At 51.1% G+C, this 21,229-nt stretch overlaps 8 protein-coding genes across 8 annotated transcripts; 3 read left to right on the top strand and 5 right to left on the bottom strand.

The window, feature by feature from the left end:
* Positions 1 to 3,380: 3,380 nt before the first annotated feature.
* CORC01_02201 (phytanoyl-CoA hydroxylase) lies at positions 3,381 to 4,101 on the bottom strand (the record flags this gene model as incomplete). The annotated part of the gene is made up of 4 exons (XM_022613852.1): positions 3,381 to 3,416; positions 3,590 to 3,793; positions 3,856 to 3,924; positions 4,009 to 4,101. The coding sequence occupies 4 exons, from the start codon at positions 4,099 to 4,101 to the stop codon at positions 3,381 to 3,383; spliced, it is 402 nt and encodes a 133-aa protein (XP_022479646.1).
* Positions 4,102 to 4,655: 554 nt separating this feature from the next.
* Positions 4,656 to 6,488, bottom strand: CORC01_02200 (NPP1 domain-containing protein; the record flags this gene model as incomplete). The annotated part of the gene is made up of 4 exons (XM_022613851.1): positions 4,656 to 5,229; positions 5,293 to 5,402; positions 5,470 to 5,736; positions 5,796 to 6,488. 4 exons carry the CDS (start codon positions 6,486 to 6,488, stop codon positions 4,656 to 4,658), a joined length of 1,644 nt encoding a protein of 547 aa, XP_022479645.1.
* A 1,956-nt stretch (positions 6,489 to 8,444) lies between these two features.
* Positions 8,445 to 8,588, bottom strand: CORC01_02199 (uncharacterized protein; the record flags this gene model as incomplete). The annotated part of the gene is made up of 1 exon (XM_022613850.1): positions 8,445 to 8,588. One exon carries the CDS (start codon positions 8,586 to 8,588, stop codon positions 8,445 to 8,447), a length of 144 nt encoding a protein of 47 aa, XP_022479644.1.
* Positions 8,589 to 9,435: 847 nt separating this feature from the next.
* On the bottom strand, positions 9,436 to 10,673 carry CORC01_02198 (NPP1 domain-containing protein; the record flags this gene model as incomplete). The annotated part of the gene is made up of 2 exons (XM_022613849.1): positions 9,436 to 10,324; positions 10,411 to 10,673. 2 exons carry the CDS (start codon positions 10,671 to 10,673, stop codon positions 9,436 to 9,438), a joined length of 1,152 nt encoding a protein of 383 aa, XP_022479643.1.
* A 2,954-nt stretch (positions 10,674 to 13,627) lies between these two features.
* Positions 13,628 to 14,590, bottom strand: CORC01_02197 (uncharacterized protein; the record flags this gene model as incomplete). The annotated part of the gene is made up of 1 exon (XM_022613848.1): positions 13,628 to 14,590. The coding sequence occupies one exon, from the start codon at positions 14,588 to 14,590 to the stop codon at positions 13,628 to 13,630; it is 963 nt and encodes a 320-aa protein (XP_022479642.1).
* A 2,016-nt stretch (positions 14,591 to 16,606) lies between these two features.
* CORC01_02196 (uncharacterized protein) lies at positions 16,607 to 16,878 on the top strand (the record flags this gene model as incomplete). The annotated part of the gene is made up of 2 exons (XM_022613847.1): positions 16,607 to 16,638; positions 16,713 to 16,878. 2 exons carry the CDS (start codon positions 16,607 to 16,609, stop codon positions 16,876 to 16,878), a joined length of 198 nt encoding a protein of 65 aa, XP_022479641.1.
* A 1,158-nt stretch (positions 16,879 to 18,036) lies between these two features.
* CORC01_02195 (NADPH-dependent FMN reductase) lies at positions 18,037 to 18,666 on the top strand (the record flags this gene model as incomplete). The annotated part of the gene is made up of 1 exon (XM_022613846.1): positions 18,037 to 18,666. The coding sequence occupies one exon, from the start codon at positions 18,037 to 18,039 to the stop codon at positions 18,664 to 18,666; it is 630 nt and encodes a 209-aa protein (XP_022479640.1).
* A 344-nt stretch (positions 18,667 to 19,010) lies between these two features.
* CORC01_02194 (aspartic proteinase) lies at positions 19,011 to 20,855 on the top strand (the record flags this gene model as incomplete). The annotated part of the gene is made up of 1 exon (XM_022613845.1): positions 19,011 to 20,855. One exon carries the CDS (start codon positions 19,011 to 19,013, stop codon positions 20,853 to 20,855), a length of 1,845 nt encoding a protein of 614 aa, XP_022479639.1.
* Between the last annotated feature and the right edge of the window lie 374 nt (positions 20,856 to 21,229).

Genomic DNA, 21,229 nt, shown 5'->3' with positions numbered 1-21,229 from the left:
TGCCGGTGGGGGAACTTTGTAGGTACTCAATGCTCGTAAACCCAATCTTCAATGTTTGTACCGCAAACCTCGGACGCCGATGTCGAGGCTCCCGGAAGACGGCACAAGTCAGATACTTCAGACGATGCCGACTTTTACAAGTGCTCATGTTCTTCGCAGCCAACTCATCATGACTCTCTTCCCCTCTGTCAGTCACGCCCATATGCTGGACTTGGCTGACGACGATAACTTTGGTGTGCATCACCGCTAACAACCCCTCCGTTCCCTCTTCGCGCCGAGGATAAACACCAATCGCCAACACAAAGTACCGGCAATGAACACATTCCCCCCTGGCCCCAATATTAAACCGTTTTCCCGCATTACAGACACTGAACACCGCCAAACGAACGTCACTGCATATCCAGTACCCGGTTCTTCCCATTGTCGCATCGTACACCACCCAGTGATGGGCACTCCCGCTTACCCCATGGGGGCTCACTACTCCCGCTCTATTCCGAGACCTAGGCCGCGCTAGACAGAGATAGCCGACAGCACCAGATAACGGATAAGTCAGATTCAACCACGCCTCCTGCTCAGCTGCGTTGCCCTTGTGTCTTTGTCTGCTTGTCTAGGCTGCAATCTCTGCGTCTCTCTCGCTGTGACGAGGCCAGGTGTCATGCCCTGAACGGCGCCCAGACCCCAGACCGCCCGGTGCGAGTTTAGGGATGCGTCACTTGACGTGGCCCTGGCTCCTTGGCTTTGCACCGCACCTTGGCTGCTTAGGTCTTGGGAACCGCCTGTATGAAGTAGTGCGATTTCATCCCTTTGGTATGTCTTTTTCTGTCGGACGACCCAATGGAATAGTTACTATGACTGTGGAGGTAGACAGGCAGTGCGTGTGTGTATCAGCTGTTTCGAAAAGGTATTCTTGCGTCCAAAATAGCTCTTTTGCTCGATCATTTAAACATTGAACGCAGCATTGTAATTGGGACGAATTGCACCAAAAAGCAGATCTGGCCGCTGGGTACCAAGATTAGGTATGTGCAGATACACCACTCCCGATGGGGACTAGCTGGGCACCAGGGAACTGTTTACCTAAGAACCCCCCGCAGTCCGTTAAAGACCTGCCAATCAGTGCCATTCTGTTGGTCATGGTCTTTTGATCGCGAGAGCATGACCCGAAGCCATTGTGATTGTAGCAACGACTGAGCTGAACCTATGAGGTATGAGATGTGAGATGTGGAATCGCAGATTATCTCTAGAGCTGTGCACTAACAGAGGAGTGGCACAGATGAAAATAGTCTTCTTTTCTCGCTTCATCGTGGTGGTCTCGTTCTTACACTGATAAGCAGGGTCTGCTTAGAGAATACTCCCAAGAGTCAATAGTTAGTCGACACTGGACAGCGACAATCTGTTGATACTCGAAGTATTAAAGACCGCTAGCAGTCAGATTTGAAGGGTGATTGGGCCTCATTACCGGCTGTTGGAAGTTGGCGCTGTATTCGTCGAATTCCGCTCAGGAAGAAAACGGGGGTCGAGTTGATGAATGTCTCACGCAGGCGACGAGAATGAATTAAAAGCAGAGGTTTGGTGGGCTTTCCGCTGCATCACATATATGCACTATAGCTTCAAGACTAGAAACAAGTTAGCCATCCATCCTGTCCGGTTACAAAAATTTCGAATCTAGCGCAATGCATATTACTTTCAGGCGAAGTAACCTTTCTATGAATTATCTCGCAGTGAACTCACAATCGATGGGATATCTGCACCCAAATAACTTCCGTCACTAGACTTGGACTTACTCACCAACTTCCTATAGTCACCATGATCTACTATCGTATTTTCCGTTTACAATGTTCAAGACATTACATCTCAATATCTAGACGCATGCAGCGATGTATTCACTTGACTGAATCGACTGGAGTGATCTTGAAGTTGCCTTGCCCTCCAAGTCTGAAGGTTTTGAATTCTGTTGGCTTCGGAGGAGATTATATTGAATGAGTTGAACAAACAAAGAATGCTAGAGCATGTGTCTCGTGGTTGGTATGCTGACGAATCGCAGTCTTCTTCGGTTTGATTGAGGCAAGCAGTTGAAGAGGCCCTTTCTGCCTTCGCGGATGGGGCTCTCTTCATCTCTATTCGTCATTTTGTTACCAATGAACTTTTGCTGTCTGCGATACTGCGTGCACAGGGGCAATAATTCGAAAGGCGTGAGAGACGTGGGGTCTCAACATATTGTTTGCCAACCTGAGGGTCATTTTAACGACCAAAACTTCGTTATCAGTTTTTATGTCTCAACTCGTCTTATTGCTCGCTGTAGATACCCAATAAGATGCAGAAGCCGAAAAGCAACATTGTCAATAAGATTGTGTAAAAGTCGTGGCCCGAGAAATCGAAGCCCGGAAAACCGAATCGTCTGCCACTGCTTTGCAGATATCCCGTACCATTGATGAAAATGATTGAGGTAAATGGAAAATGTATCCTGTCAAGTTCCAGGCTAAAGACAACGCTAGGAGCATATTGTGTCACTCACGTCTCCAAAGCTAATGATGCTACTTTTCTCCTTGTTTATGCAGATGCTGTTGCAATTTACTAATCTGCCCTGAGCCCTGATAATTATAGGTGGTTTTGCACAATGCACACTTATAAAATTCCGTCCTTAATTTTGAGAGAAGACTAAGTGGCACTGTGTTCGTATAAAGAGTGTCTATTTGGTTTGATGAATCCTCTTGCGTTTTTGCTTTTCCATACTACTTACCTAGGTAACCAGACAAAAGGAGAAAGCAACTTCTAGTAGATATACACGCAAGGCGAAAACTTCTCGACACATTTCCAACAGACCTTCTGGGGGCAGACAATAATACTTTCAAACCTGAAGTCACCCCGCTGGATACCCCAGGAGAGGAAAGCGATGCAGGCGACCCTCGCTACCCAGTTACCGTGTGCCCTGATTACCACGTTCCCCGAGTTGTAATTCCTTAGCTCGTCCTAGGACTTGATCGAAGTAAGGTGCGCCCCGTAGAGCCCGTTGAGCCCGTCCGTTTCGTGGTTGCAGGAGTGCTGCGCGCGGAACTTGTCGACGTACTCGTTGCGGAGCGTGCGGACGACTTGGACATAACGGTCCAGTACCCGGCCTTGCGGATGGAAACGACGGACTCTATTTTCACAAATTGCATGTCCTGAAGGCCCCTTGATGTCGGCTCTGCGATGGGCTTCTCCTAGTTGGTGAAGCATAGGTGCATTGATGTTGAGCCGAATGCGTTCTTGGGCCGGCCGTTGAAGAGGTTCCTGTTGATTACTTTCCAGAACGACTCGCCGACCTCCGACACCATCGTTTCCATGACGGAAGAGAACATGACGAAGCCCGCAAGGCCTATATTTCCCAGAACCCGCACGATGGCCTATTCGTCGGAAGCCTTAAGCGGGTCGCGGATTAACTAAGATATTGACGTCAGCACAGTAGATGTAGAAACATAACCCCACGTTGACAGACGTGGATATTTATGATGCCGAAGGGGTTTGGTGACGACTCATAGAAATGAGAGAGGATTGTCTAACGTTTTCCGGGACAACTATGAAGTCCCCAAAAGAGATGCCACAACACCCACACCGTCATGGACGTCGGCTCGCCATACCGCCTGAAGGACTGGTCGTAGTGCACGCCAATGGCATTGTTGTCCGTTGTGTTGTTTCGGAGGGGCTTACACTTCACCTTCAGGGTGGCTTCGTCGCCCCAGCCGGTGGCCTCGGCGACGAAGTTGCGGAGGAACAGGTGGTTGCCGCAGCCCTGGGCCGCGCCGTCCTTAGAGCTGGCCTACCAGTCTTCCGTGTGTGCTTTGACGGTTGCTTCTGTGAAGATCTCGGAGCGTTCCGCACGCCCAATGGCGCGAGGGATTTGAAGTAGGATTTGCGTACGGAGAGGACGTCTTCAGGGGGGATGAGGCTCTTGATCAGGAGATAGCCGTGTTGGCGTTATCGTTGGCGGAGGTCCAAGTCTTCTTTGAGGTGGGATCGAATGAGGTGCTCGACTTCGTTGGCGGAGAGGGGGTCATCGTTGACGTGTAGCTGGACACCGTTGATGGTGGGAGGGGCGTCGGACACAGGTGGTTCTACGAGAGGCATCGTAATACTTTGGGGGGTGTTTCAAAGCGAGTCTCTTCTACTTGCCTTGTGTCGTATAGGTTGCGGAGGATTTCAGATCCGAAACATTTTACAAGCAATGAGAGAGAAGAGCTTTGTAGCAGCAATAACACATGAAATCAAGTCTGAAAGAGCGTGGTCATCGCTCAAGACTTCTGAATCACTTTATAGACCCTCCGTCATCCACATCTCGAGACCAGTCGTAGAGAAGTCGTCACCTAACAGTGGCGTCCTTGCACACATCCACAACGCGTGAACAGGAACATCACCCGCGGGATGGGGCAGCTAGCCGGCGAAAAGTTAACCAGTCGGGCACACCCGGCGGGACGCTGACCATCCTCAACCCTTTCCTCACAGACATATTTCAGACATGGTGTAGATTTTTACAAAGGATTGTTATTCATGTGATTAAGATTGCGTGTTTCTGATCAATGTATGTGTCAGGCTGTCTTAACACGCTCGGGATATTTAGTTATTGGTACACGTGCTCGAAATCATAGCGTCCCCCAGGAACGCATGATGAAAACTGACTGTTTCTAGGGGGCATCGTCGCAACCCTGCTCATCAGTCAAGGAGCCGAAAATGCCCTCCTCATACGCAGCATCAAGGCTGTTCTGGAAGTTGGCGTCGATGAACGGCACCTGAGTATGCTCGTAATGGACAACCGACAGCGCATACGCGGCCTCGGGGGTAAGCTCATCCCAGGCGACGAGTTTGCGCTCAAAGGCGTCGTCGGCGTTGTTGCCCGTGATGTATCCCATGGCATTGTCCCGAATCTGCATTTGGGGGTGCGTGGAGTTCACGTAAGAGATGGTGCCCGGTGGCGCCGCGTCCCATTCCAAGTGGTCTTTAGTGAAGGACACGCCAACGGGGAAGACGCGCGAAACGTCCCCATCGTCCATGCAGCCCCATCGGTTGACCCAGACGACGATGCTGGCCCAGTAGTCACGCTGGCCCTCGTCGTTATCCCCTCCCCAGCGGGCCTTGGGGAAGTAGTAGCTAAACATGACACCGACATGGCCTTGAGTCTTTCCGCGTCGGACATAGACCTGTCCTGTTCCGCCATTGCCACATCCGCTTCTTCTGTGACCCGTTGGCTTCAAACCAGCTCTGTGAATAGCAGTTAGTCTATGATAACTTGCGACGGTCTTTCTCATAAGGTTAACTGCTCACCCGAGGTTTCCGAGGGCATCGACGGCCGGGTAGGGATCACAGCCTCCCGCGACGGCGAGTTCAGGGTTGAATCGGAGCTGAATTTGTCCTTCCAAGCCCGGAGACGCTGTCTGGTTCAAGGCAATCACTTTATCATGGTCGATCCAGTTGAGAGCAGTGTGGGTCGGGGCAGCCGACGACGTACGTGTGGTAGTGGTAGTGCTCCTCCTGGATGAGGTGGTCACACGGGAGGAGGAAGACGCCGAAGAGGTCCGGGAGAAGGATGCGCTTGTGGAGGAGGAGGAAGACGCTGAAGAGGTCCGGGAGAAGGATTCGCTCGTCGAGGAGAAGGAGAATGTCGATGACGCAGCCGAAGAGGTCCCCGAGGCAGTAGAGGAAGTCCCCCGGGCAGTAGAGGAAGTCCCCCGGGCAGTAGAGGAAGTCCTCCGGGCAGTAGAAGAAGTCCTCGGGGTGAAAGTCTCGGAGGCACTCTCCGGCTCATGGGACTGGGAGGGGGTTGGGACCTGCGTTGGCGTCGCAGGGTTCTCGGTGGGCTTCTCGGTGGGCTTTTGCTGAGTTGGCTTGGCTTCCGGGACCGACTCGGGCAGATCAGGTTTATCGTCGATGGGATCCAGTTCAAACTCGCGTGCGGCAGCTCCGGCCCCAGAGCCGGCGGCCGCTGATAATACGGCGGCTTCTCCCGCCGCGATGGGAAGAAGAGCGCCAGAGGGCGCCAGGACGAAGCCACCCAAAGCACCTCCAATAATCATCGCGCCGAGGCCAGCGGCAACTGTCTCTCCGTTGCTCACAACGATCGGAGCCGGCGTGGACGACGGTTTTATGGAACTGCTATGCGAGGTTGACGAAGGACGCTGACTGGGCTTCCTGGTAGAAGAAGAACTATGGCTGCTACTCTGTGAGGATGAGGTAACTCGGATCGACGTTATTATGGAAGAGAACGTCCTGGGGTTGTGGTAGAATGTTTGGTTTCGGAAAGGCGCAACGCTTGGGGCCGGCTTCGCGCTTGGGGCCGGCCTCAATTTTGGGACCGCGGACGGCTTCAAGTTTGTGATGGGCTTGAAATCAGGGCTTACAGCGTTTGGGGCCAGGACGTCGCCGTCATCAAATGAATTGGGGGTATAAGGACCGTCGGGGGAAGTCACCTGACCAGTGATGGCCGTGGAAAGCAGAAGCAAATTCAATGCGTGGCGAATCATTGTGGACTGCAAAGGAGTGACTAGGAGATTGAAAGAGAGAGCAGTGCCGCTCCGGAGCGCAGCCAGGGACAAGGCGCGATTGGCGGGGAAGAATCTTTATATTCAGTCCCGGCTTTCACGTCGATTGTGGAGTCCCGTATTGGCGCTTGCTTGCCTCACCGGTAATTAAATTAGGCTCCTTGCGCCTTTGACATTGAAAATTAGCCTCTCATAAGGTTGAAGGCACGATCAACTCAAATACAGTGTGAGATGGGAAAGTCGTCCCAACTCGCGGTATAATATAAAAAGTTCAGTCTACTAAGCCTGTCATGAACACCGTGCTAGCATAGTTTCTTGGCAAGGTCTCCACATGGCCTTGGGGTAGGTGACGTAGTAACAGCACGTGGTCACTGTACAAAGGACAGAGTCATAGTATGGTGAACGGCATTGCCGACTTGCCAAAGCATAGGTCCAGATTATATCCTGGTCTTGTGTGTGTCGGTATAGCGACGTACATGATTTGACGAGAAGCTGATATGTCATCAAACGCCAGCAGAGCTATATATAGTAAGCGGAGTTCTTTTGAGCTATCCATCATGTTTAACAAGGATTAGTGGAATCGAAATAATTTAGTGACAGAACCTTTTGCGACCGCACATTACGGCATTGGACTAAGAACATCATCCACAGAGGCACCGGCCGCCAAAAATCGGTGACTCCGACTGCGGAACATGGATCAAGTCTTAGACGTAGAGGGGCGGGACTGACCGAGGATACCGAATCAATCAGCCTCATAGACGGTTTAATTGAAGCTACCTAGGTAAAATGAGCTAGTTCATGCGCAGGTCAAGCATATATTAATTGTTACTCAGTGAGAGTTTGGCTAGTCAAGGCGTGTCTCCACTCTTTCGGGACGCAGCGATCCTTCATTGAGTTGCATCTCTCGAGCTTCACGCTCACATTTGGGGCGAGAAATTTTGCAACGGAAGTCCGCCTAACTTATCAAAAGGACTCAATGTCCAACTGAAATATCATCTGTCGGCTTGGCGCTCCGCGCGATCTCACCATGTGGGCATAACTGAATATTGAAACAGCACGGAGTTGGAGGACATGACTCACGGTACAGTTAATTGGGATTGAGACCTGGAGAAATTACTCCAAAACTTACTATTGAATCTCAAGTAGCTCGTAGGAGCTTCGTACTCATATGAACCTGAATAGACATATGTCCACGTAGCGGCCCGTAATAAATACTAGGAGAACCCAGCAGCTAGGACAATGACCCAGCCATGCAGCTCAACATCACGTGGGCAGTCACTCATGGTAAGCGTATATATTAAGACTAAGGAGCAGCAAAACAAAAGCACGATGTAAATTCTCTGAGTCGTCTCATCACGTGATCTCACAAGGCCATGACTCTCGGTCTCCGGATACACAGTAGAGATGCGGGTAGTGCCTTGCATGTATGTACATATATGGAACCTAGCGCTGATAGCAGAAAGGTTTCAGCAAACGTTTCATTGCTTGAACTGTAGACGATGTAGTCAGAAATGGAAGATTCAACACGAAAATGGCAGCGCTTTCGCAAGGACTGCTGAGGTTCTCAAGCTCTCTCCGTGTTTTTCTTTTTTGGCTGCTCAGTAGACGCCTACTCAGTAAACGCCTAATAGTGTCCGTCATCTATGAAGAAAGATTCTATATGTAATCAGCTATAATCCCAACTTACAGGTAAATTTTAAAGAAGATTGAAACTCACGTTATTCAATCATCCGGTCCAAGGATACGCACAGGTTCGACCGCCGTCCCTCCTGAAAATGATTTGGCAATGCTCTTGTGAGAAACCATGCAGCACATGGCTGGGTAGAAACGCGTTTCGTTCAAAGTGGCCGACTCTTTCTGCCCGCGCTCGACTCTGATCGCGTCTTTGAACCCGGTGAGATATTGCAGCGGTATGTAATCATGGCTTCCATCGTGGTCTCATTTTCGACGTCGTCTATATGACCCAACACAAATTGCCGGGAATGATGCCATTCTTGAAGCAAAAAGCGGCGAGAATTGGGATAAGTATAATTTGTTCTTATGAACATCCTCCTGGCCGCTGTAGGCTATGTAGACGGTCATGATCCTTTCCTTTGTGTCGATTTTGACTATGCCCGATGGAGCGTTACCCCCTGAGGAGTGTGGTGCGGTGACACAATAAAATCCGTAAGGCGTCTGACGGGGCTTCTATGCTGATCTTCCGGGTAGGGACGGCGACGAGGATGGAGGTGACCCGGAGCCGGCAGGCCCGATAATCGGCAAAGTCCCGCCCCCGCCCACTGCTCCGCACCACAAGCCTCAGTGGTCGGTGATCTGGTGAAACTCAATTCCGTAGCGCGGATACAGACAGGTTCTTGAATTATTCCATTTTGTATGTTTGTGGATGGAAAATGACCAATGCCATTGCTTGGCCCCGTGTTTCGATTTGGGTTGGGCCTCAACAGACCGAAATAGTGAAGATATCGGCCCTGCTTCGAAGAAGCAAAAAGTACTAATTGTAAATACACTGTCATTCAATCGCTAAAATTGAATTCAATTCCTGCAGAATGAGTCCGACTCTGTGGTTTCTTTTTTGAAGTGTTTTTCCCCCGCAGTAAGAAGAAAGTCTCTCAGATGCTGAGAGTTGCGTACTGTTATCGAGGATAGGGGTTGTGCTACTTACTAGTAGTTACCACACCCGGAAACAAGCATCAATCTCTCCAGAGCCACGGAGTCACAGCACACATCAAGTGAAGGGAACGCAGTCACCATTTCCGAGCATTTGCTAAATTAAGGCTTATGTATTGCAGTTATAACTTCGATTATTGTCTTACGGGCCATGAGCATGACCGGAGTGATGAAGAGCAAATCAGTAGCTCAACTTCGTCCATGTAACTGCCACAGAAGCGTCACCTCAGCTCAACGGCTATCGATAATACTTGACCAGACTCTATTTCGCCTCTTCATTCGTACCCGGAACGTCAGGATCAACAACCACTGGTGGATCGTCGTCTTTATGCTCATCACTCGGATCGACGTCGGAAGGCAGCGTAGTGCCATCGAAGGGCTGCTCATCCGAAGTGTTATTGGATGGCGAGTCAGTCTCATCCGAAGTGTTATCGGATGGCGAGTCAGTCTCATCCGAAGTGTTATTGGATGGCGAGTCAGTCTCATCCTCATCAAAGGGCAGCTCATCTGGAGTGTTATCGGACGGCGGGTCAATCGGAGTGTTCTTGGATGGCGAGTCAATCCAATCGTCACCCGGCGGCACATCTGATGTTGGGCATTCAGGCTCCGCGGACGAACCAGCATAGAAGCCAACTTGAAACGCGGCCTCAAGCGAGTTCTGTATGTTGGCATTGTTGAAGGGAACCTCAGTTTTGTCGTAGTGGACGTCCTCCAGTGCTTTCCGTGCCTCATCGCTGAGGGAACTCCAGCTGATGAGGGTGCGCTCGTAAACCAAGTCGCCATCGGCGCCGTCAAAGGGGGAGATGGCCCCATCGTGGACTTGGAGCTTGGGGTGCGTGGGCGCCTCGAGGCCTACAGGCGAGGATTTGAACGAGACTTTTCCGGAGGTGGCACCCCATTCCAGATGGTCGGTTGTGTAGGAGATGCCAACGGGCCAGACAGACGAGGGGTCGTTATCGTCGCAGCCGTAGCGGTGGGTCCAGACAACGATACTGACCCAGCTGTGACGCTGTTCACGGCCAAGCTTGGGCATATAATAACTGTACATAATCGCATTGTGGCCTTGACTCTTCCCGCGACGGACGTAAACTTGGCCCTTGCCACCCTTATCGCAGCCGCTCCGGCCACCCTTAGTAGGCTTCAGACCAGAGCTGTTTGATATCGTATTAGCCATCGACGTCATTGAAAAAGCAAGCTACGCCGGAAAAGTAGGTGACAAGCAAGCTTATTTACGTACCCAAGTTCGCCCTTTTCATCAACTGCAGGGTAAGGGTCGCAGCCTCCTTCGACGTAGAGGAGAGGGTTGAAGCGAAGCTCCAGAGCTCCTCCTACCTCCGAGGCTTTCTGCGGGAATGGAACAACGGCGTCGTGGTTGATCCAGGTGAGGTTGTCAGCGGCATTGTCGTCGCGCGGCAATACCTCGCGCGGCAACACCATCGAGACAACGCCATGGGAGAAGACGAGGCAGCTCAGTAGAGGGCTGAGAGTTTTCAACAACATGATTATAGCAAAAGAGTGTCGTATCGCGAGAATCAAAAGAATGTGGGTAGACAGTGAAAGGAGTGTGCGAGAGAGAGTAAGGCACAGAAGCAGAGAGTAAGAGCCGCGCAACCTAGACTTTATTTGCAGTTATCCTTCGGGGACGCATTGCAAATCTTCATAAGCCCCGCGGTTATGTCGATGTGCCGCCGCGGAATGAGATGAAAACTGTAAATATATTGATGCCTAGGAAAAACGAGGCGGTGTCTTACGGTCTCTAGAGTAAATTGCAGTAGGTGACTGTCACTCAGCAAGGAACCTATCTGACTCAATATCGGAATTGTCGATTGACTACATTGCATGAAGTCGTGCACCCCGAGATTAGTTCCCGGTCTAATTCAGTAGTTCTTTTCGACTATTGGCCATTGCTGTGAATTGCAGCTGCAGTCGTTACGAGAGAAGCCCAGGCGACATCATTGTTGCGTGTGCTCTTTCACTGTTTATTCTGCATCCGTTATCCACTTGGTTCATGTCAAATATAGTATCAGGAGTATAAACTCAATCGGCCATCCTAGCGCGGCGTAAGGCGACGGACACGGTGTCTCCGGAGATCCTTCAGCTACACTCAGCTCCATTCAGCTCTTGTAGCCTGTCAAAATAAACTCCTCGACTAGTACCGGTGAAAATACCAATGATCCTTGACTAGTAGCAATCAACCAAGATCAAAAACATTATATTAAGCTTCAGCACTGTCTGAGCCGCTGAACGCATCAAAACGTTCCTCGACTCGGATATTGCCGTTTGATTGAGGAGCTCTCTGCGCACTGGGTGGCTCGCCTCTAATTTTAACGTAGCCCGTACCGCAGGCTAGAATCTACGAGGGAATCCCCGTCATTCGGCCGACCGTGCGTAGCGTCAACCCTGTTGCGTCCACCCGAGTGTTACTAGTCGCAGGCATCACGTGCCAGCTTTTGCGGCCCACTACGATGGATGGCAGTTTTCAAGCAATGGCGACACCGGCCTGGTGATTGCACCAAGTCCGGATGTGCCGGTGGAAGCATTGTACAAGTACCCTAATTAGCGTTTGTATATCAGAGCAAGGCAAGAGGAAAAAGGCCATCCTTGCTGAAGGCTCCTGCCAGGCTCTCAGTTGGACAAGTCCTCAGTTCGGCTACTTCAACGGCATTCTACGCAACATGTGCACTTCCTCGGTCTCGTAACCATGCACCTTAGCGATGCCACTGGGTGCGGGTAGTGTGTAGATTCTACAGCGGTTGGAAGGCACTTCTGCTTGGTCCCGAGACTTGATTGTTTCGCATCCGAAGACTGGGAAGCTAAGAGCGTCATCTTAAGCACTGTGCCACAAGCTTTTTGCGCCCTTTTCGCGGCTAAGCGTAACTTCCGACCAAAATGACCCGGCCTCACTATTGCTTTTTTGACTAGCATACTTAGCAAGCTGGGAGGTAGAGACGGCCTGCTCAAAGGCTTGTCAATTGGCATCACTACTACCCTAAATGCAGTGGCTGGAATTAAGCCCAGGTCTACATTTGCCAGATTTTCCACCAGGAACAGGTATCCTCAGAAATGAATCCTTGCTCTTGGGCTGTAGACTTAAGACGCCTTTCTTGTTTTTAAAATGGTTGCAGTTGTAGTACTTCTGTTTGTAGTTCTATTTGGTTTCCACCTCGCGGAACACGTGTACGTTTGTTTCCAAAACTGGGACTTGTTTTTTTTTTATTCGCGGAAACGTGCTATCATGTTGCAGATGCTCTAGTGCCGATTACAACCTCAAGTATTTAAGTGCAAATACGGCTGTTACTATACTCAAGCGGACGAGTCCCAGGCAAATTCCCAGACAAGACTGACGCCATGTCGTCATCTCTCTTCATAAACCCAGTCACCCTTAGGTTTACTCTCATGCTGAGTAACAAGAAGAGTACATTTGTCAGTCTTCGGGCGAAAATAATTGCAGATATTTTACTTGCTGTCTCAACGCAGAACCAACCGTCATTCATCCACAGGCATGTTGTTCTATGTACATTGAGAGTTAAGAGTTTCCCGTCATTTCGTCTTACACGTTTCTAAACATATAAATTGAAAGCTTTCAAATAGATGGAGCCTCTCAATAGTAAAAGTCGAAGCGTGAAACCACTAAGGAATGAGGAGTAGATCATAAGTATTTCGTCCATAACACTAAGATCACCTGTGCGTCAACGTCTGAAACTCTTGATCGGGTCAACAATTTCTATAGAGGCTTTTTCTCAACAATCACAGTAAGCTGTTAAAAGGTATGAAGTCACAATGGGTCTCGTCTATACCAAATACATGTAGCCAATTTTATCAAGAGGTATCTCCACAAATTGTATTAAAAGCCTTGTTGTTAAGATTACCTCCGTATGTGTGTCGAATTTTTGCTCTCAGAGTAGGTGATACAGACAACAAGTAAAGAATTCAGGCTGGCGCTGCAGCGGTCATCGGCGTTGGCGTCGGTGTCGGTGTGTCTCTGGCTGTTGTGCTGGGGCATTGGCTATGATGCTACGGCGTGAAAGAAGAAAGGAAACTCAGGCACCTCCCGCGGCAGCTGCAACGTCGTTTGAGAATGAAGGCCCAGAGCCTGGCGGTTCAGCTTTGCGGTCCAGCTGGGTTCATGCTCATATGATTCCTCTCGAGCTCTCCGACCATCAACAAGATCGGCATGAAGTGCCGCACTGAAATGCGGTCGGTGATTGCAACGTGGAAGTGATGAAACTCAAAGCTATGTTTAGTGAGTAAGTACTTATATCTTCATTGTATGTTTCTAGTCTTTTGTATGCAGAATTCAATAAAAGAGGTATCAATCTCGCTGTTTCGGATGATTGTGTGACCGGCACACTCAACCGTACGTAGATGCAAAAAGGAAATCGTAAACATGTACTCGTAAACTCCATCTTCAAGTAGAATGTGCTGTTCGACATTCACTCGGCCTCGAAAATTGTCTACCACATTGTCGCGATCACAGCCAGGATAGTCGTCCAAAGCAGGGCTTTGGCAGGCGAAAGTGAAGCGGCAAAATTGCCTTCTCCCTTCTGGCCCTTTTTGAAGCCCTGCTTCTCGCCGCCGAGATACAAAGCACCGAGGTCTGTCAGGCCGCCGTCGCCGTCAAATAGGGAGACGGAGTTGCCGGTCCAGGCATTGGCCTCGTCCTTGCGGAAGGCTCCGAACCAGGCATAGCCCTCGACATAGTCCAGGCCATCCAGGTAGGTCAGACTCTCATTCATCATGGCCAGAGTGGCCTCGGTGTTTTGCTTGGGAAGCGCCATCTCCGTGATCCAGTATTTGAGATCCGGCGACGTTGAGTCGTAGAAATCTCGCAGCCCATTGAGGTGGTTCTTGAGGCCCATCGCGTCGCCGTACCAGTGCACGGCGACAAAGTCGGTCGGGCACCCGTTGTCGTCAATAGCGTAGCATGACTTGTTGAACTTTTGCAGCCACTCGATGCCCTGCGGAGAGCCGGTGACTACCGGGTGGCTAATGTTCCACTTACGGGAGCCGGAGTCGCGGAAGGGCACAATGTGGTCAATGTAGGCTTTCGCGGCATCTTCTGGATCAATGCTGCTGCCGCCAGATGAGGTGGTTCCGTCGGGCTCGTTAAACGTGAGCAGATGGGTGGACGATTCAGGTAGTTGGTTCAAGCGTGAGCTAAGGCCGGAATCGGAAGCATCATTGACGCCGTGGATGAGCGGGACAAAGGCGATGGAGCTGTTCAAGGCCTGGGCGGGCCATGTTGACCATGTGTAATACCAGCTGATTAACGATTTTGCGGATGTGAGCAGTTGGCTGTCGGCTTTGTGGTCGTCGCCCTGGAACGCCAACCCACGTTTTGAAGACAAGTCGGACTGTGCGATGGTTGTGGAGTGGAGGGCCAGCGAAGCTAGCAATAGGCAACCGGTTCGTCTCATAGTGCCGCAGGTACAACAACGGTCCTTGTCTAACGTGAAAGAGAGTAGTGATTTGTGGAGGATGATCCTTGTGTAGTTTGATGCACAGAAATCTGGTTCGGATGCAGCCGATGGAGGTGGCCGACGTTGCAGATTTATTTGGCAGTTTGCTGTGACCTGGCTGTCCGTCCGATAATATAATTAGTCTAGCAAACAGCAGGAGAACCTGTTCGTCCGCCAGAGTAGCTCAGCAGGATTTCCTCTTGCTGACGGCTTTCACGCCCGTTTCAGTCATTGACCTCATTCGATGCCATCACAATCTTGGCGAGGGGCGAGAATCCCATGACGTCATGTTTCTTTGGGCTTTCCAGGTTCTGGGTTGCCAGTTGGACTGACCAAGGCAAGCCCCCTTGCAAGCCACGCCGCAACGGTTGTTAACGCCGACAAGGTGGGATTGGGGAGCTGGCCTGGCAAGGGTCCTTGTCGAGGCCCGTCATTGGCCTCTGGGAAACTGGGACTAAACATGTGTTTAACAAGCAGTGGCGCCATGGATAGAAGACACAAGCTGTCGGCCTTGCTTTATCCTCCAGCCCCGGTATGATGCAGCGGCTGTATCCGCAGTACCTGGGGTTTTCAAGCCTGTTATTGGGGGCTGCGCCTCGCATTGCAAAATAGAACCTGCTTAACATGACAAAGTCAAGTCTATGGAAACAGCATCCTCACGAGTATCCACAGTCGCAAGGCCAGAATATCGCAACGCGACCGTAGTCTACCACTCAATGAGACTGATCATGAAAGGATCTGGAGGAAATTAACGCAGACGGCGAGTCATCAACATCGCTAGAGATATGCAGCCGATGTGCACGAATGATGAGACTTGGAGCAGCAGCCTGCGCGGGAACGACTACCGCTTTCAAACCAGGACCTCTCCCACATCTCAAAAGTCTAGGATTCGTTGTCAGAAGCTAGGGTCACTAATCCGGGCTACTGAATATGCAGACGGAGCAAGGATAGCTCAGAAGACTGCACTCGCATGGCTTACGAGTGAGAGAAGTCTTCGCTGTCGAATCTCAAAGCTCTCGGTTCTATGCCTTCTCTCAATACAGACCCTCCCGGTCCTCCGAGTTGGGAGTGGCCCGAGGTCAACAGATCCCTGTGTTGTAAAGATCGTTGAAGCCAGCACTTCGCTGGAACCTTACCCTCGTGGCCTATCATGCACGTAGGTACGCAAGAGCTATTTAGAACCAACTATTACAAAAGCGGAACTCGTCACATGTCTATCGATCATGGACTCAATTACGTTGGCCCAGAGTTGTCCTCGAGTGAAGTAGGGAATATAGGACAACCTCCGCGCTGCGCCATTTGGGACGGCACTGGACCGTAAATGCACATGGGCTAATGTCGGCAAGGCCCAGTCGGTCACTCTATCCGTGACGAGCCATTGATGAATCTGCCGCGCTTTACATGGCCTAAGACGTTCTCCCTCAAGTTTAATTGTGCGATATGTACACCTCTTACGTCTGTACTCATTAGGTATGTCAACAGTCTGTCGTTGGTGAGACAACAGGATTTGTTGGTTTACGTAATCACAGGGTGATTTGTTCGATCGAACCGTGGTGACGAAGGGTCAATTACTCTTGTATTGATCTCTGCGTGAAGTGGAAAAGAGAGGTTCCAACCGTTGGTTGGATCGCCGGTCAAACGCGGATATAGAGACCCTCAGATGGCCCCTGCGCTGGCGCTGACTCGAGGTCGAATTGGGCTTCCAATCCGACAGGATTGAAACGACATTTGCAACTCGTAAATGGTCGCCGCTAGACAACTATTTGGTACCCACAAACTCGAACTAGAACGACTTCAGATCATCTTTCTTTCGAAATTACAGATTCATGAGGCATTTCAATCCACAACTCATTCCCTTTGCCGCCGCTGTCATTGCCTCGGCGCAATTTCGCATCGGTCTCCCCTCAGACTGCAACTTTGAAGACGTAAGATGGTTTTCCAACCGAAAAGACATAACGTAATGACGATTCAACTATGCGAATCCTTGGTCTACTTGCAAGTCAAAGGTGCGTGCCCACTCTGGAAGGGCCTCTCCAATGCAGAGAGTAACATCTTCTTAGTGAACTGACTCCTGTGACAGTGTACTCCCAACTCGGGGCGAGATGCCGCTGTTTCCTGCTGCTCCGGATCATGGTACTGCTCGGCATAAGTCTTTCGATTTTATGTTGCATAAAGTATACGAGACCAAAGGTGCGTGTGTGCATGAGCGAGTGCATGCTTGCAATTCCAATCAGACTTTTTGCTGAAAACCACCTCGCGTGCATTTAGCTTCTGTGGAACATGAGACTACCAAAATCATTAGATTCTGATTAGCGCGTGGTATTGATTACATGTACTCTGCACAACTTGTTGCGTTAATCGTTGATGGAATTGGTAAGTTTTCGTGTAGCCTTAGTTCGTTGCTGTGAGCACAGAGTTTGTTTATGAAACAACCCATTTACATGTTCGTCAATGTCATCCACTGCGCAACGCCACTCAATGAATAAATAACCAGCCACATACTTCCACGTCCTGTAAATGACCTAAGACTTTGCATAGTGAAAAAGAATAAAAGCAATGGTGCCTCGAGGGCGAATCGAACGCCCGATCTTCTCATGGCGGACAATAGTACGAGTGAGACGCTTTACCACTGAGCCACCGAGGCGAGCTAACCAGATCATGGTTGGTGGTCCACAGATGCTGGCGGAGAAGCGCAAGGCGACTAAGACGCACGCCGCAAAAGCGTGTCTCGCGAAGTTATTCATAGTGGTGGTCAAGATTTGTCGCGACTTGCCACGAGGGGGCAGATTGTTATTTGCTGAAAGCCGTTCCTACGCATGACTAACTTCCGCGCGGTTCGTCTTGCCTTGCCGATCTCCTTCGCCGCGCGGGACTCGTTTCGCCTTTCCCCAAGTTGGGACGAAAAAGAGCTTATGTGCCTGGGTGAGGTTGAGCCGTAAGCACCAAACGAATCCTACAAAAGCGGCACGACAAGACACCCTTCATAGCCCCTGATAAAGAGAGCCGCAGTGGTCCTTCTGTTGCATACCTGGCTGGCACCAGCACCTTTTCCGAAAAATGCGCGCGGGTCTGGCGTGCTCTTAACAACATGAAAGAAAGCCACCCAACGCCATAAACGTACGTCTCACATGGTTGAGCGCGATATCGAGAACGCCTGGCGAGATGATTATTGCAATAAAAAGACAGAATTACTAATGCTGCTAAGGTAGCTACCAGATGGCGAGCGTACGCCTTGGTTGGCTTTGATCCTTTCGATATTGGTATATAAGGCCCCTTGCTGCCTCTGTTTGAAACGAATAAGCTGTAATACATTTATTCAGTAAGTTGCAGTCCTGCCATATAGCTTTTGCAAAAGACCACCAGAGCGTAGCACAACTCCAGCGTACATCTGTCAGCCCTTCGATATGAGTACCCTCAAGAAAGTTGCCGTCATTGCGACGAGTACGCGAACCCCAAGCATCGGGACAAAAGTCGCAGAGCTCGTGAAAGACATCATCGCCGCCGACGCCGAGGGCAACGGAATCGACCTGTCTCTCGTCCAAGTCGCCAACTTAAAGCTCCCCGTATTTGATGAGCAGGTTATCCCCGCGCAGGTCCCGGCCGTCGGCAACTTTGCCCATGAGCACAGCAAAGCTTGGAGCAGCGAGATTGCCAAGTACGACGCCTACATCGCCGTCGTTGCCGAGTACAACTCGGGCCTCTCCGGCGCGGCGAAAAATGCCATTGACTACTTGTACCACGAGTGGATCGGGAAGCCGATCGCCGTTGTCAGCTACGGCATCATGGGCGGCAAGTCGGCGTCGGCGCAGGCCCAGAAGACGCTGGAGGGCATGAAGCTCCGGGTGGCGCCGACGCGACCGGCGCTGGCTTTTGCGGGCGGCCCCGGTCCGGATCTGGTGGCTGCGATGGGCGGCGAGATCGGCGAAGAGTCGCGCAAGAAGTGGGAGGGGGAATCGGAGACTCTCCTCCAAGCTTTTGGGGAGTTGAAGGAGCTTCTCAACACGCCGCCACCCAAGCCCAAGACGAAGCAATGAGATGTGCGCTTACTTGGCGTCTTTTCATGGAGGGAGTAGCTCAGGAAAAACAAGCTTGAATTTTAGCTAGAAAATCCCCATCAACTAACCCAATTCACGCGGTGGAACTCCACTTCGTCATATCGCTAAGCCCCTGTCGACAGCATCGTGTCCCATTGTGCTGGTCGAGCTGTTGCTCTGCTGCCTGTTGAAAAGCTGCTGTGCCGCTTCGCTTTGCATTAGCCTGAAATCCTCGTCGCCCGGGCCATGGATCCTTCATCGCCCTTTTCCCTCTCTTCTTGCTCTTTCTCCTTTCCCATCAAGCGTAATTGTTCGCCGTCATTCGTTTCTTGTCCTCCATCGTCATGAGGACGTCCGCTCTCTTCGCACTCGGTGGGTGCGCTGTCGCCGTCTCAGCGCAGGTCCATCTGCCCTTCTCCCACCAACCCCAGTTGAAGGCCATTAGCAATGCCAAAGCCAGGAGGGACACGGCCAATCGCCGTTCTGTTTCCGTCACTGATGTGTACGTGACGGATTGGAATTATCTGGTCAACGCTTCTATCGGTACACCGCCACAAGATGTCTCCTTGAGACTCTCCGTGCAGGCGGAGAAGACCTGGGTTCCCAATGCCGAATATTGCGACTATTACAACTACAGCGACTACTATGATTCCGACTCTTCCAGGAGCGCCTATTACCTCGACTCATACTCTTGCAGATACGGTGCTTTCCAGAGCAACAAGTCATCCACCTATGTCAATCCGGGGACCGAGGATTTCACCACAAAGTATTCAGACGGCCGTGCCCGGGGAGAATGGATGAGCGACACATTAGGCGTGGCTGGCATCCAGTTGCACAAAATGATCATGGGTTATGCTCAATCGGCCGATGTGTTGATCGGTATCCTGGGTCTAGGCTTCAACTCGAGTGGTGCTTCAAGCTCCGTGACCTCCAGCCCTAGTAGCTCTGATGGGCTTCCCACCGTTCCCGAGCGTCTGCTCCAAGACGGCCTGATCAACTCCCCTGCGTACAGCATATGGCTCGACGACGTGTCGGCTAAGTCTGGCAATCTCCTCCTGGGAGCAATCGATAGATCAAAATTTGAGGGCGCTCTCATTCGCTTTACGGTCAAAGCCAATTCAAGGATTTCAACCGTCAGGCGATTTGACACAGTTATTTCGTCCATCAATGGCAGCAAATCAGACACGGATGACTTACAGCCTCTCTGGTCACCTTCATCCGAAACATCAGGTCCCTACGACAGTTCAGACAGTGTTCTTCTCTCACCAGATGCTGCTATATCCGTGTTGCCCTCCGACATCGCCATAGATCTCTGGGCCCTCGCTGGTGCCACTTGGAATGATGACCTCGGCTACGCCGTCATTCCCTGCGCAGCAGCCGATACCACCACCGGCCGCCTAGCCGTGCAGCTCTACGGAGCGGATGGCCCTGTTTTGAATATTCCCATCGCCGATCTTGTGGTACCTCGCGAGGCCTGGTCACATTCGGAGTGGTCCTGGGACACTGAGTCGGCTGCCGAGTACTGCCTATTTGGGGTGCAGTCGGACAACTCGACCTCGACATACAGCTCTGCTTCCTACACCTACTCTCTGGGCAACGCATTCCTCAAGTATTCATACATGGTATTTGATCTTGCCAACGAAGAGGTCGCCATCGCACAGACAAAGTTTGGCAGCAGCAAGACGGAAGACCTGGTTATCTTCTCGACCTATGGAGCTGAGATCCCCGGGTCGACAAGCGCCACACCGAACTGGTGCTCCTCTTCATCGTACTCCTACTACGAGGCATGCGGAGGCGGTGACTCGGGCTCCGGTTCCGGGGGCAGATCATCGGGCGGTGATACGATCTACATGGACGGTGCTTATTACCCTGGAAACCTTCCCTTCGAGGCTAAACTAGGGATTGGTCTCGGTGCCGGTCTGTTCTGCGCTTTGGTCTTGGGCTTGTCTATTTGGGCCATTCGAAGAGGTCGTCGCATCAGAAAGGCACAGAGAGAGCTGGCTGAAAAGCAAGCCGACGTGGAACAAGGCGGCGAAACACGGGTCGGGACTGGCGAGGGTCATGGCGACAATGTGAGCCAGGAAGCATCACTTCCTCAGCGTCCGCCTGCTGCAGTGACTAGGAATCCTTCTACGACCGACGCACCTGCAGAGCAACGTGAAACTGAAGCTGTGGGAACCGCCAAGTAAGAGCGGGGTGTAGGATAGGTGATCTCACTGCAAAATTTAATTCCCCCGTGCCTTGTAGCATGGGGTGTAGTCATTGAAACAATTCATTGCGCTGATACTTAATCACTAATTCTTCAACGATACATATCACCGGAGTCAGGGGGTTCAACGTTAGTTGCAACTAACGTAACGTGCGGACCGGCCCGGCTTCTTTCCATGACTCGTCACGAGACATGGAGAGTCGGATGGTAGTTCAACCTTCACAACGTGGTAGTCGTCGCTGGATGCTTAGATCTCAACTATCATCCCGATGATGGACTATGGTTCGTTGCTTCTCGTGGATCCTAATTTGGGAAACCCGCCGCATCGCCTCCCGTTTGCAACGTTGCAGAACG

This window comes from Colletotrichum orchidophilum, assembly GCF_001831195.1.
Source record: "Colletotrichum orchidophilum strain IMI 309357 chromosome Unknown Scaffold_12.1, whole genome shotgun sequence".
Lineage (NCBI taxonomy): Eukaryota > Fungi > Ascomycota > Sordariomycetes > Glomerellales > Glomerellaceae > Colletotrichum > Colletotrichum orchidophilum.
The sequence above is the reverse complement of the archived record's forward strand: the minus strand, read 5'-3'. Positions and strand labels throughout refer to the sequence as shown.